Source organism: Sceloporus undulatus, chromosome 5 (assembly GCF_019175285.1).
Source record: "Sceloporus undulatus isolate JIND9_A2432 ecotype Alabama chromosome 5, SceUnd_v1.1, whole genome shotgun sequence".
Classification (NCBI taxonomy): domain Eukaryota; kingdom Metazoa; phylum Chordata; class Lepidosauria; order Squamata; family Phrynosomatidae; genus Sceloporus; species Sceloporus undulatus.
This window is the reverse complement of record NC_056526.1, coordinates 12,032,591-12,045,704: the sequence shown is the minus strand read 5'-3', so window position 1 is coordinate 12,045,704 and position 13,114 is coordinate 12,032,591. Positions and strand designations below refer to the sequence as shown.

The 13,114-nt window shown below is 38.2% G+C and overlaps 1 protein-coding gene across 2 annotated transcripts in view; it reads right to left on the bottom strand.

Annotated features, from left to right (window-relative positions):
- Positions 1 to 1,931: 1,931 nt before the first annotated feature.
- The window catches only part of ETNK1 (ethanolamine kinase 1), a 41,099-nt gene continuing 29,916 nt past the window's right edge, over positions 1,932 to 13,114 (bottom strand). For both annotated transcript variants that reach the window (XM_042469595.1, XM_042469594.1), the window contains 2 exons: positions 9,441 to 9,514; positions 1,932 to 8,078 (listed from right to left, as the gene is read on the bottom strand). In XM_042469595.1, coding sequence (XP_042325529.1) covers positions 8,006 to 8,078; positions 9,441 to 9,514 — 147 coding nt within the window. In that variant the 3' untranslated portion in view covers positions 1,932 to 8,005. The remainder of the gene's footprint in view (positions 8,079 to 9,440; positions 9,515 to 13,114) is intronic.

Below are 13,114 nucleotides of genomic sequence, written 5' to 3'. Positions count from 1 at the left end.
CTCCAAAGTTTTCCTTAGATGCTGCTGACATTGTGGATGTAAAGGAACTGAGGATTTAGGTGGGAAGCATGCGGGTATGGTGCAAGTGGCATGGGCAGGGTTACCACCAAAACTTACCTAAGAGGTCTACAAGGTTCCAAAACAAGTACTGTGCAGTTGCAGATAACTCCATTTTGTGCGAGTCAGAGACCAAGAACTAGACCCATTTGAGTAAGTTATTTCACGCAGGGTACAGTACCAAGACCATCTTGGCTGATCTAGAATCAGAGTTGGAAGAGACCTCAGGGGTCATTCATTCCAACCTCTTGCCATGCAGAAAGACACAATCAAAGCACCCCTGACAGAAAACGGTCCAACCTCTCTTTAAAAACCTCCAAAGGAGACTCTACCACCCTCCAAGGCAAGTGTATTCCACTGCTGAATAGCTCTTGTGTCAGGAAGTTCTTCCTAATGTTTAGGTGGAATCTCTTTTCCTGTAGTTTGAATCCATTGCCCCAGGTCCTATTCTCTGGAGCTGCAGAAAACAAACTTGCTCCATCTGCAGTATGAAATCCCTTCAAATATTTAAACAGGGCTATCATATCACCTCTTAACCTTCTCTTGAACCACTCCTGGAGAAAGCCGGGGGAGTGCTACCATGTTAATCCTCCTGGATCTCTCAGTTGCTTGGTATTTTATTAGACAGGCTCCTGCAGATGGGATTAGGAGGTATTGTTTTACAGTGGTTCTGCTATCTGCAAGGTTTGATCCAGAAAGTCGCACTGAGGGACTCCTGTCTGCCCCATGGCCATTGTGCTGTGAGGCGCCCATCTTGTCTCCCATGCTGTTAAACATCTATTAGCCTGCTGAGGTCATTAGGAGTTTGGGGGTTAGATGCTATTGGTATGCTGATACTCAGCTCTACTTCTTGTAATCAGTCTGCTGGGGCTATTGAGGTGCTGGAGCAGTGCCTGGATGCTGTAATGGGCTAGATAAGGGTGAATAAACTGAAGCGAATCCTCATGAGATGGAGGCTCTGTGGATGGATGGTTCTCAAATCTGGGAATTGGGTAAGTTACCTTCCCTGGATGGGGTTGCACATTCCCTGTAAGAGCAGGCGCATAGACTGGGGGTACATCTAGATCCATCTTTGCGGCTAGAGGAGCTGCACAGGGGTAACTCAGCCACAGTAGCCCCAATTAGACTACTGCAAGGGTCTGCCCTTGAAGACAACTCAGAAACTGCAGCTAGTGCAAAGCATAACAACTAGACTGCTGAGATTCCTTTTAGATATCATACATGTGTTCTGAAGGAATTGCACTGAATGCCAATGCATCTCTGTTCTGAATTTACGGTGCTGGCAACATTTAAAGCTGTAAATGGCTTGGGATCTTGATACTTTAAATGCCTGCTCAAGAACTGAGATCACTTTGATAGGCCCTCCTCTATGTCCCATCAGTAGGGGAAATATATTGCAGCAGAACAGTGTTGGGCCTTTTCTACAATGGCACCTCACTTGTGGAATCCGCTCCTTCTGAAGGCCAGATTAGCAGCAACTTTAGAATCATTTCAGTGTCAAATTAAAATCTGGCTTTTTATTAAAGCCTTCAAGTGAAACTAATTTAATCCAGGCTGGACATGTTTTATATATTCAAAACAATTTTAACCATTTTTAAATTGTCTGGTTTTAAACTGAAAATATTTAATATATTATTAATCTTTTAAGCTTTTTTAATTATTGTAGCAAGTTGATTTTATTGTTCTGAGATCTTCAGATAACCGATGGGATAAGTATGTAATTATCAATATACTTCAGAAATGAAATACTAACCTTGAAAGATTTTATCAAGTGACAGTGGCTATTTCTGAGAAACTTGTATCAGCAAAAAAACTTACCACTGTTTGCATGGAAAGGCATCAAACAAAATCATTAAATAAATATAGGCCACTAGTACAGTTAGAAACCAGCTTTATTGTTACAACCAATTTTGAAATATTTACATAATATAAATCTCTTTTCAAGATACATTCCTTCATTGAAATCAATGGTAAAAGGCCTTGTTACATAGCTTCAACAATGCTTAGCTCAAAAAGAAAATAATAACACATTTCACTCCAGTAGAAGCCAATGAACAGAATGCACAATTTAATTCCATTCATAACACATAGATGAGGTTACCTTTTCCTTTCTTCAGACAGGCAAACCTTTCACAGGACAAGATTGGACTCAACAGACATAGGTTTAAAAATGTAATGAGATGACAAAAAGTTATAGGTGTGCACTGTTTTCAGAGGAATATTAACAGTAGGCCTAAAGATGAAATCAGTAAACTGCTAACTGCTAAATTATCTGAGGTACCAGAATATCTTCAGTGCTGAGACTATTTGCAAGAAATAAAAAGCAGCCTTACACAATTATGGTCTATATTTGAAAGTGGACAACTGCATACAAAGGTCCTTTCAGAAAGCACTGACCTGTTATACTCTGCAGAAATTAACGGGCTCCAGGCAGTGCCTTCAGCGTACCTTGAAAAAGATGTCTACAACGGACTCTCATTTTCCCACTGATGTTACTCTTGACAGCATTTTGTCTTGTCTTCAAGAGAATGTCCCCATGTAGTCTATGGATTGCCTATAACACTATTTGGCTTGGCTTGTACTATTCCCACCTAGAGTAAGCCTGTGGAATCGCCTATTGAAATGTGAGTTAACACAAAAACAAATCGCATTTATTTAATCAGTGAACTCTAATTGGGACTAACAGGATTCAGGCCTTTATCATTTCCACAGCAATTCTAGTTACAATATGCTACAACCCATCTTAAGTGTTCATTAGTCATCTTCATATCTTGTACAGTCGTCCTTTTCCTTACGTGGGGGATCTGTTCCAGCCCCCCCCCCCCCCCGTAAGGGGAAAAATGTGGATGCTCAAGACCCATTAAAATGAATGGGGTTTGTGCCAGCAGCAGTGCGGGGGCGGCACACACGGTGCGGGAGCGCATGCCATTGTTTTCTTCTGGCGTGCGGCTCCCTTCCTTCTGGCATGGCTTCCAGCATATGCTGGAAGCTGTGTAAAACGCACCCATGTATAATGCAGGCGCACTGTACAGGCTTTATCCAAGTGGAGAGCCACATCTCAAATTAAGAACTTTCTATTCAGAGATTTGAACTTAAGGCGTGATACAGACAGCCCAAAAGGGACAGCTTAGAGCCTCTCCTTTTAGGCTGGACCGGGGCTGGGGCAAACAGGTGCCTGGCCCTAATCCAGCCAGAATCCACCCCAAAAAGGAATGGATAAAGATCTGCTCCTTTTTAGGGCTGAAAAAAGCTGTCCCTCCCCCAATAGGGCCAGTTTTTCCCTTTGAAAAGCCAACTATGGGGAAAGTGGTGTGTAAGTGTGACACCCTCAAGTGGGAGAGAAACTGGCTGGTCTGGCTTCAATCCTGCTTGGGTGCGCAGCATGTCTAAACGCCATGCCAAGCCAGCCCCAAGCAGGCTCAAACAGGCTGTCTGTACAGCCCCTAAGTTCCATATTCTAAGATGTTGTCAAAATGTTAAGATTTTAATGGAAGTGCTCAGACCTTTGCTTTTTCAATCCTAACTCTATGCAAATATTTATAGATCTTCTAACAAAAAGTAAAGATTTGTTTGGATTCAACAGTCAGTATCGGTGAAGGCCTGCTGTGTCTTTGGGGAAATGAGGAAGGTAATGCACTAGCAATATTACTTGTTGATAACCACATTACATTAGGTAAAGAATATTTTAATTCATTGCTGTATTAACATATAATTTCATCAATATCCATTATTAACTTTTCCTACCACCTTTTAAGAGTCTTTCTCCTGAATTCAAAGTCTAAAGTTAGTTAATATCTATGTTCCATATGAACAAGGAAATTATTTATTCATAATTCGTACACTGGGAAAAGTATCAAAAAGTGGGGAGTCAAACTAAAATGAAGCAGAAGTGCTTGTAGCTGAATTATGGAAGCCACAGCTATGTGGAAGAGCGGGACTAAAAAGTAACTGCTCAGGCCAAATTGGGGGCTGAGGGAGGGGAAAACAATCATGTGCCACTAAATGAGTGTTAAAAAGTCAGGTTCACTGAAATGCAATATTACTTCTCCAGTTCTGAAATGTGTGATTCTATAAATTTTGCTGTGGCTGACACATAAGGTAGCCCCAAATGCATACATTAAAACTTCAGCAACATCTGCGAGTTACCCAAGACTTCCCATCCACACACCCACCCAAAAAGCCAATGTGCAACAACAGGCACAAAACCAGGTATGTTATGAATAGCTGTAGTTACCACGGCTAAATAAAAAAACTGGAAATCTTATAAACAGATTTTTTTTTTCATTTACTTCTAGTCTCTGACTGTATCTTTTTTGCAAGTACATGCCACAGGAACATAAACCAGTAACTTCTTCTTGAATTAACCTGCCTGCTGAAAAACTTTGATCAGCTTTACTTTGCAGGAGTTTATTTTGTTAGGAAAGGAATGTGAACAAATTCTTCAGCAAAACCATCCACCTATCCCTGCATCGACACACCTCAGCTGGCCTCAGAGCAGAAATTTATCATTTATTTTCAAACAAGACAAGTAGTTTTTCTTTGAATTGCCCCATCTGCTGCTTACTGGAATAGTGGCCATTTTCATTAACTTACTTGCTTCCAGACTGATTACTTCCTCTGAAGTAAGTTTGTGAATTTTAGAGCAGACACTATAGGCACAGTAAAAAAGCTGCATTATGAATGTTTACTTCCAGGTACTATATCCTATTGTTCCTCAACGGCTACCCCTTGAGTGTGGTCAATTTAACAATGAAAGGTCAGCATATGTCAAGAACTGGATTTCTTTTTTTTTACATCAACATTTCTACAAAAGGAGAGTACAATGAAATACGTAAGTTCATAAATGCAAGGTACCATACAATTCACACTAATTTACAAATGGTTATTTACAGTATTGTATATACACAGTCAGACCGGTTACCATAAATCAGTTAAGCTAAGCCTTCCACAAAATTCACATTGAGAACCCCAGGCCAGAGTTCAAAATAATTCTTCCTCCCCATTTTTAATCCAACACCATTTCCTAGGAAGCTTTTAATATCTGGATCAATCAGGTATAATGATTAACCTGGTCTAATTGCTGGGTGAAAACTTCACACACTTCTGCTTTACAAAAGCTACTAGGCCGCTATGGTCTGTAGGCTGATGTTACGCAGGTTGAATGCCATTGCTAATAACCCTGCCTATATTTTCAGTATTCTGCTACAGTGTCACTGGTGATGGCATTCAAAATCTTTAGCTTAAAAGTAAAGGCAACAGAACAGATTGTTGGCAAGTCACAGCCACAATTATATAAGATTGTTTCTAGAGCTTCAGAAAAACAAAAATTCAAGTACCTGAAAAATGTGAATGAGATAGAAAAATGGCAAGAACTCACTATAAAATGGGGACAAGCTAAGTTTCAACTGATAGAAACAACAAAGTCTTCTAAAGAACCAAGGAACATCTTGTAATTCTCTAAATTAAGCTAACAAGCACTAGTCTTTAGATGTGTTCATGTATGTTCAATTACTTCTGCTTTGGAATATGCAGAATATACCACAGTAAATTTGGCAAACACAGCAATACAAGGTTGACATCCTTGCAATGGCATTAGGAGACTAAATTAAATGTCCTTCACTGAAGAGGCTCAGGAGTTGCTTTCTGGTCTTTATAAAGTCTGGTCTTTACAGGAGTTGCTTTCTGGCCTTTAAAGTCCGTTTGAGCTTACCAAAAGTATTTAAAAAGTCTTGAACTTCATGACAAAAGCAACTGCCTGGCTTCCTCTTTCTCCCATCAGCAAAATGAATGGCCATTAGCAAGTAGTTCTTGAAGCTTGCTGAATTGAAAGAACTAGTCCCAGTATTTCAACATGGAAGATTTTGTGTGAAACATGCATTTTGCAAAGAGTAACATGATAAAGGGTACCTGATTCTGTGTTTTTTAAGAAAGCAATTTTAAGCTTTGAAAAATCAAGGCTTTTAATAACCTAGTTCCCTAAATTCATTTAACACTCAATTGTTTCAGTGAATTAATAATTTCATAATATGTCATTAAAGACTGTGCTAAAATACAGGAAATAATCCTATTTCTATAAAGAAAATTTGTTATCTGGAAAGAATATTTATTCTGTTTTGATTTTCTACAGCTCTAGAAACACACTTGACCTGATAAATTATATCTTTCCTCTAACTAGTTAATTCCACAGTGAACATCACAAGAAATTGCCCGATTTAAGCAAGTGTAGTGGTAAGTGCTAAAAATGCTTCTTTAAAGTATAGTTACCATAGTCCAATAGTATTAACATTTTAGGAGTAACTAGATTTTCAGCCTACTTTCTACCAATTAGTTTCGATACCTAATGGAACTTCTCCTGTGCAAGGAGAATTTGGAGATTGTAGCTTTAGAAATAATACACCTCAAGATATATATAAAATCATGGTTCTGTTTCTGTAAATACACAGAAGACCATGTGATGCTCTTTGGGGTGAAATTTCCATTCATATTAATTGCTGCATATATCACTAAACAAGCCAGGTTTTATTTTTAATTTTGGAGATGTTTATTTTACAGAGTTCTATAAAATAATTCTGAATAAATATTACTGAATCTGTGCAACAGGCTCCCCATAATAGATCTACTTAAGGTATATTTGGGTTTACACATACTGTGTATGATCACAGACTTTGTACATATGGGCACTTAAGTGACCAAAGTGAAATTTCAGACTAACAGAGTTGACTGTGTGACTATTCAACTTGATGTAGTTACTTCCAAAGTTTAAAGCCTTTCCCCATTCTTAAACATGCACACGTGCACACTCAGGGTACACACACACACACACACACACACAAGCTAAGTAAACGTTTGTGTTTCATTTCACATTTTTTAATTTCTAACTGTTCTTGGTAGGATAGCTTTTGAAAAAAAAGTATTCATGATCAAGTTCTCACTCTTCAAACACCATCCATTCCAAGAATGACCCGGGCTAGCCATGAGTTTGCCATCATTTGGCAAAGAAACACGCAATCTAGGAACTAACAGATCTAAAGACTGAAGACAAGAACATTAAGCCAAGAAAAAAATAAAAGATAAAAAAGAATGAACAAATTATGAATTGCAATGGTAGGTTTTGTTCCCAGAATTGCTCAGCAGCTTGTCCTTGTTGGCTTCTACCAAGCATCTTACAAACATGTCTATCCCTACACTATATATCAGTATGTTGAAAGAGATTCTGAACATTCCTTAAGGGAGGAAATTATATGACACTCTGGAAAAGTGGTCATTTAAAGCTTATGTTTGAAGTTAGAAAATTTCTCCTACAAATCTGAACTCTGAGGACAGTAATTGGTGGTAAGTTCTCCTTAATATGTGAGCAGACTTATGCAAAAAAATTTATCTTTATGTTACACAAGAAGGACATCCAGCTACTACCCTTGGCAATTAAACAAGAGATTAGAGAAGTAACAGTTTGAATATTACTTTGTCCTAGCTTTGTTGACAGTATCAGTGACTTCTACTTCAGTGCAAACTGCTCCTGTTCACAGATACATTTTGTACAGTGTACAGTTTGCAGTTAAACAAATTTATATTATCCAAATGTAACTTATGATGTAAAAATCTTAAAGTATTACAGTCTGGACCTACTCCCCTAAGAGAACTGATGAAAAGCAGCAATGGAATGTTAAAATTCCTAATAAATAATTCACATATCACGTTAAAAATTACAAGAGAGAGGATTAAATTTGCTCTCTGTTTTATAAATCTAATGTTTCTATTCCTTCTACATCAGTAAGATCTTTGTTTCAGGTTTCACATTAAAAGAGTGATGTTTAGAGGCAATAAAAAGCAAAAACCACCATAGGAACATTACAAACTAACAAATGTTTAGCTTTTTTCCATGATCTGTACTCAGGACAAAAAACTGTAGGGAATCTTATTCCGATGTAGGTAATGATGTTCCCAGGTGTTACTCAGGAAGTTTTAATGTCATGACTTCATTCTTCATTTTGAAGTACTGACTGAAGCGAACAATTGCATACCTGTTGGAAGAATTGAAAGATGTTAAATCAAGTACTATTGCTTCTATGGCACAATTCAAAAGGATATTTTCATATATAAACTTTGTGCAGTTAACATTAGCTTTTTCCTGCCATCTAGTGGTTCTTCAGTACCTTGCATATTTGAGAACATTTGGGCAATTTTATTGTGGTGTGAAGGCAGGGATAAAGGGTTTTCATGCCAAAATAAAAGATGTGCCTATTATGAGTTGATGTATTCAAGTTTTTATTTCCAAAGATATTTCATCCAGTCAACTAAACTAAACACAGTGAGCACGATTGTTCTTTCACAGTAATGTACAGTCAGGCCCTCCACATCCATGGCTTGAAAATACCACCCCCCCAAAAAAAATTCCAAGAAGCAAACTTTGATTTTTGCCATTTCATATAAAAGGCACCAATTAACTACCCCACTGTATGTAATGGGTCTTGAGCTTCCACAGATCTGGAAATTCACAGTTCTTGGAACCAAATCCCAGAGGATACTAAAGGCCTCCATCTTTAAAATTCGCCTCCATCTTTTCAACTGGCAGGATGAAATTTTAAACATTTTTAAAAGTTACCCTGATTGTACTGTGATTCCCTACCAAGGAGCTAAAAGAAAGTATTAAAAACAGCATTTGTTTACCAAATTATTTTTGTTGTTGTTGTCATTATGTTAACGTCAGGTTAACTTTGACTTACAGTGACTCATAGCAGTTTCTTGGCAAGACTCATTCAGAAGAAGTTTGCCATTGCCTTCCTCTAAGGTTAAGAGGGTATGACTTGACAAAGGTCTCCCAGTGGGGTTTCCAAGTCTCAGCAGGGATTCTAACTCTGGTTTCTCATCATCCTTGTCCAATGTTCAAATCACTACATTATGCTCATTCCAAATTCTTAATTATGTATCAATATGATGTAAAGTACTCTACTGATTAGAGAAATCAGGTCCTTGAACTGATGAATTTATTTTCTAAGTTCAGACTGGTGAGGGACACATTATACACATATAGGGTGAATAGAGCAAATGTTAAGATAACAGGAAATTTTCACTTTAAACAATCAGGTGGATAAATGACAATGTTTATTTGAATTATCTTAAGCACTTCAAGGATCTGGAAAATATTTGTATCCATAGAAAAAGTATTTTTCAGGAGCAAATGGTTATGGATTATTCAGAGTTAAGAACCCATATCTCAAACTTTACCAAAAACCTGTGCTTCAGAAACTATTCACAGAAGTATCATTTGAAATCAGAATACAAGACACAGCAATATACACATGTTCCCTGGACAAAGGCCCAGTGAAATCATGTGGGACATATTTCTGCATAAGACATACAAGGTTGTGTTGGCAGTTTCTTACCCTAGAAAATCAAAGTCAATGGTGGAGTATTTGGCTTGAATTAGGGCCCACAATCCCCAGAAGAAATGTGAAGCCTGTAAAGAAAAACATATAAGTAAAGAATGGGAAAAAAGTCACCAAACTCAAAATTAAGTCATCAAATGTTAAAATTAAAATGGTGCTCAATAAATTGCTGCATGATACAATGCAAAAACCAAACCCCCAACCCCTTACTGTTCTGTTTCACAGCTTATCATTTGTTCCTGATTAGAATTTTGGACCATCAATGACTGATTCTATCCATTAGTAATAACAATTATTAGTTACAACTACAAGAGCAAGCAGATTCATGGTATTTGTCTATATGTCAATTATACCATAATTCTAATATATAATAGAATAATAGAATCCTAGAGTTGAAAGAGGGCCATTCAGTCCAACCCTGTGCCATGAAGAAATGCACAATCAAAGCCTCCATCTTTTCAAATGGCAGGATGAAATTTTAAACATTTTTAAAAGGTTTAAAAATGGCCATCCAGACTCTGTTTAAAAACCTCCAAAGAGCCCCCACCACTCTCTGAAGCAGCAGGGCTGTCAACAGGAGGTCCTAAAAGATCTCAAATTCTGAATGGCTTAAAGAATACTCTCCTCCTTATTTCTCTTCTTCAAACTGAATTAAAGGTTTTTGGATCTTTTTATTGTAAATGCTCTTTAAAAAACTCCTAAAATATGTAAGGAAATTTTAATGTAGTAGAAACAAACAAACAAAAAAAATCAAGCCTATCTTTCTATTTTATTATATAACACAAGGCTGCAACTCATACACCACTCCAGATTGTGTTGGACTGCAACTCTCAGCAACCCCATCCAGCACGGACAATGGTGAAGAATGCAGAGAATTACAATTCAACAACATCTCGAGGACCCAATGAATTCCCACCCCTTGTTGTAACAGAAGTGGTTTACGGACATATTTCTTAATATAGTTTTGGTACTTTGCCTGTAGAAAGAGTAACCATGCTAAAAGTAGTCAACTGCTTTCTATTTTCCCAGATAACATGAAAAAACAAATTATTTTCTGAAGGCACATCAGTAAGACTTCACAGTATTCCTGAAACCTATCAAAACAATTCTATACCATCATGATCATCCTTACCTGCACAAAAGATGCAGGCTTTTGAAACCATTTAGAGTTTCATAGAATCATAGAGTTGCAAGGGCCCTATGGACCACAAGCTCCACCCCTTCTCAGTGCAGGATCTCCAGCTAGAGCATTCCCAGCAGTCTCTTTTTATCCAGTCTCTTTTTGAAGACATCCAGAGAAGGAGACCTTGCCAATTCTTTAGGCCAGTGATCCCCAAGCTGTGCTTTTTAAGGGATTTTGAACTTCAGCTCCCAGAATATCAGCCAACATGGCTGAAGCTTCTGGGAGCTGAAGCCCAAAATCTCTTAAAGGGCACAGTTTTGGGACCACTGCTCTAGGCAATTGGACCCACTATCAAGAATTTGTTTCTAATGTTCAACAGAAATCCATCTTCCTGTAACTTAAAACCACTGGACCTAGTTCTACCCACTGAAGCAGCAGCAAACAAACCTGAAAAATTCTGTTTGTGGCAGCCTTTGAGATATTTAAAGAGTGCAATCAGGTGAATCCTCAATCTTCTCTTCACTGAAATGAAGATGCCTAGCTCCATCAACCTCTCCGATAGGTTTTGTTCTCCATACCTCATATTATCCTTGTTGCCCTTCTCTGAACTCACTCCAACTTGTCAACATCCTTCTTAAAATTAAGCATCCAGAACTGTAAACAATACAGTCGGCCCTTCATATCCATGGATTCTTTTGCCACGGATTTAGCCAACCACGGGTTGAAAATATTCCAGAAAGATATAAATTCCAAAAAGCAAACCTTGATTTTGCTATTTTATATAAAGGACACAATGTCACTATGTCATTTTATTCAATTTGACTGGAACAGCCATGAATTTGCTATCCATGGGAAGACCTGGAACCAAACTTCAGCAGAAAACAAAGGCCCACTCTACTCCAAATGAAGTCTGACCGGCCCAGAATATAGAGGGCATTATTACTTCCCTCAGCTTGGAAACTTTACTTCTATTAATGCAAGCTATAATAGCACTTGCTTTTTTGGTGCCACATCATACTGCTAGCTCATGTTTAATTTATAACTTTTCACATACAGTACTGCTGTGCATTTGGTCTTCGTGGCCTAAATGTAGACTTCTGCATTTTATCCCTTGAATTTCATTTTATTAATTTCAGCCCCATTTGCTAGTTTATCAAGGTCCTTTTGAATTCTGTTCCTTGCTTCCAATGTGTTAGCCACCTGTATCATCTGAAAATCTGATAAAAGATTGCCTCCATCTCACCATCAAAATCACTGATTAAAATACTGAAGAGTGTTGGCCAGAACTCTGCAGCATTTCACTTGAGACCTCCTTCCAATTTTAAGCACAGCCACTGATGACAACTCTATGAGCATGGTTTTTCAACCAACAATGGATCCATCTGATGGTCCTTCCATCTATTCCATATTTAGTCAAATTGCTAATGACATCCGCAGCATTCCTACAATCTACGGTACTAAATTGGTGATCCAATTTTAAAAAAGATACAAGATTAGCTTGCCAAATTTGTTCTTGACAATCCCATACTAACTCCAAGTAATAACTGCATTGTCTTCAAGATACTTGCAGACAGACTCCTTGATTTTACTGTATAGTCACACTGGCTTTTTGAAATATTTCTCATTTTTCTTTTTCCATGGCATTGTAAGTGTGCTTTTAGCAGTTCTTTCATGAAATCCCACTCATGTTGGGTAGCTTTTTCCTTTAGCATCTCTAGCCATCAGATTTTGCCGAATCAGCTTTCCTGATTTTGTGACTAAATATACAGCAGGCCTGCCATACTCACAGATTCAACCATCTATGGCTTGAAAATACTCCCCCTTCCCTTGCCCCCCAAAAACGCAAGCATTGATTTGGCCATTTTATATAAAGGACACCATTTTACTGCACCATTATACATAATGGGATCGAGCATCCATGGAGTTTGATATCCATGATAGGGTCCTGGAACAGCAGATACCAAGGGCCCACTACTCTCTTTTGGCCTGTCCTACAATCATGAATTCTAACATTACATGGTTGCTCCCTCTAAAGTACCAATTACTTTGATTCCAGTGGCCAATTCCTCCCTATTGTTTGAGTTCAAGTACAGAATTGCCGATTCCCTTGTTCCTTCCTCTACTTTTTAAAAATGGAATTTATCTCCAAGGCACATCAGGAATATTTGGAGAGCCTATGGTTGACACAGCTAGGCTCCCAGCAGATATAAGGATAATTCTAGTCCATGATAACTACTAGTTGTTGCTTCTGGGAGATTTTTGAGATTTGTTACAGAAAAGCATTATGTGCCAACTTGCCTTCATTTGGTAGCTAGTAGTAAACTCTTACCACAATGTTGTTGTTTTTTATTTTTATTTTTCATTTATTTTAACTCAAATGCTTGCCACTGCCTAGTTGTGTGTATTTCTGTACAGTGCGGCTTTCAGCAAAGGGGAGAATGGCGCACGTGTATGGCCGCACGATGAGCCCAAGCCCCATTATATCCAATGGGGCTCATGCATACGCGCTTTTTGCCTTATTGGGGGGGGGGGTGTCCAGAATGGATCC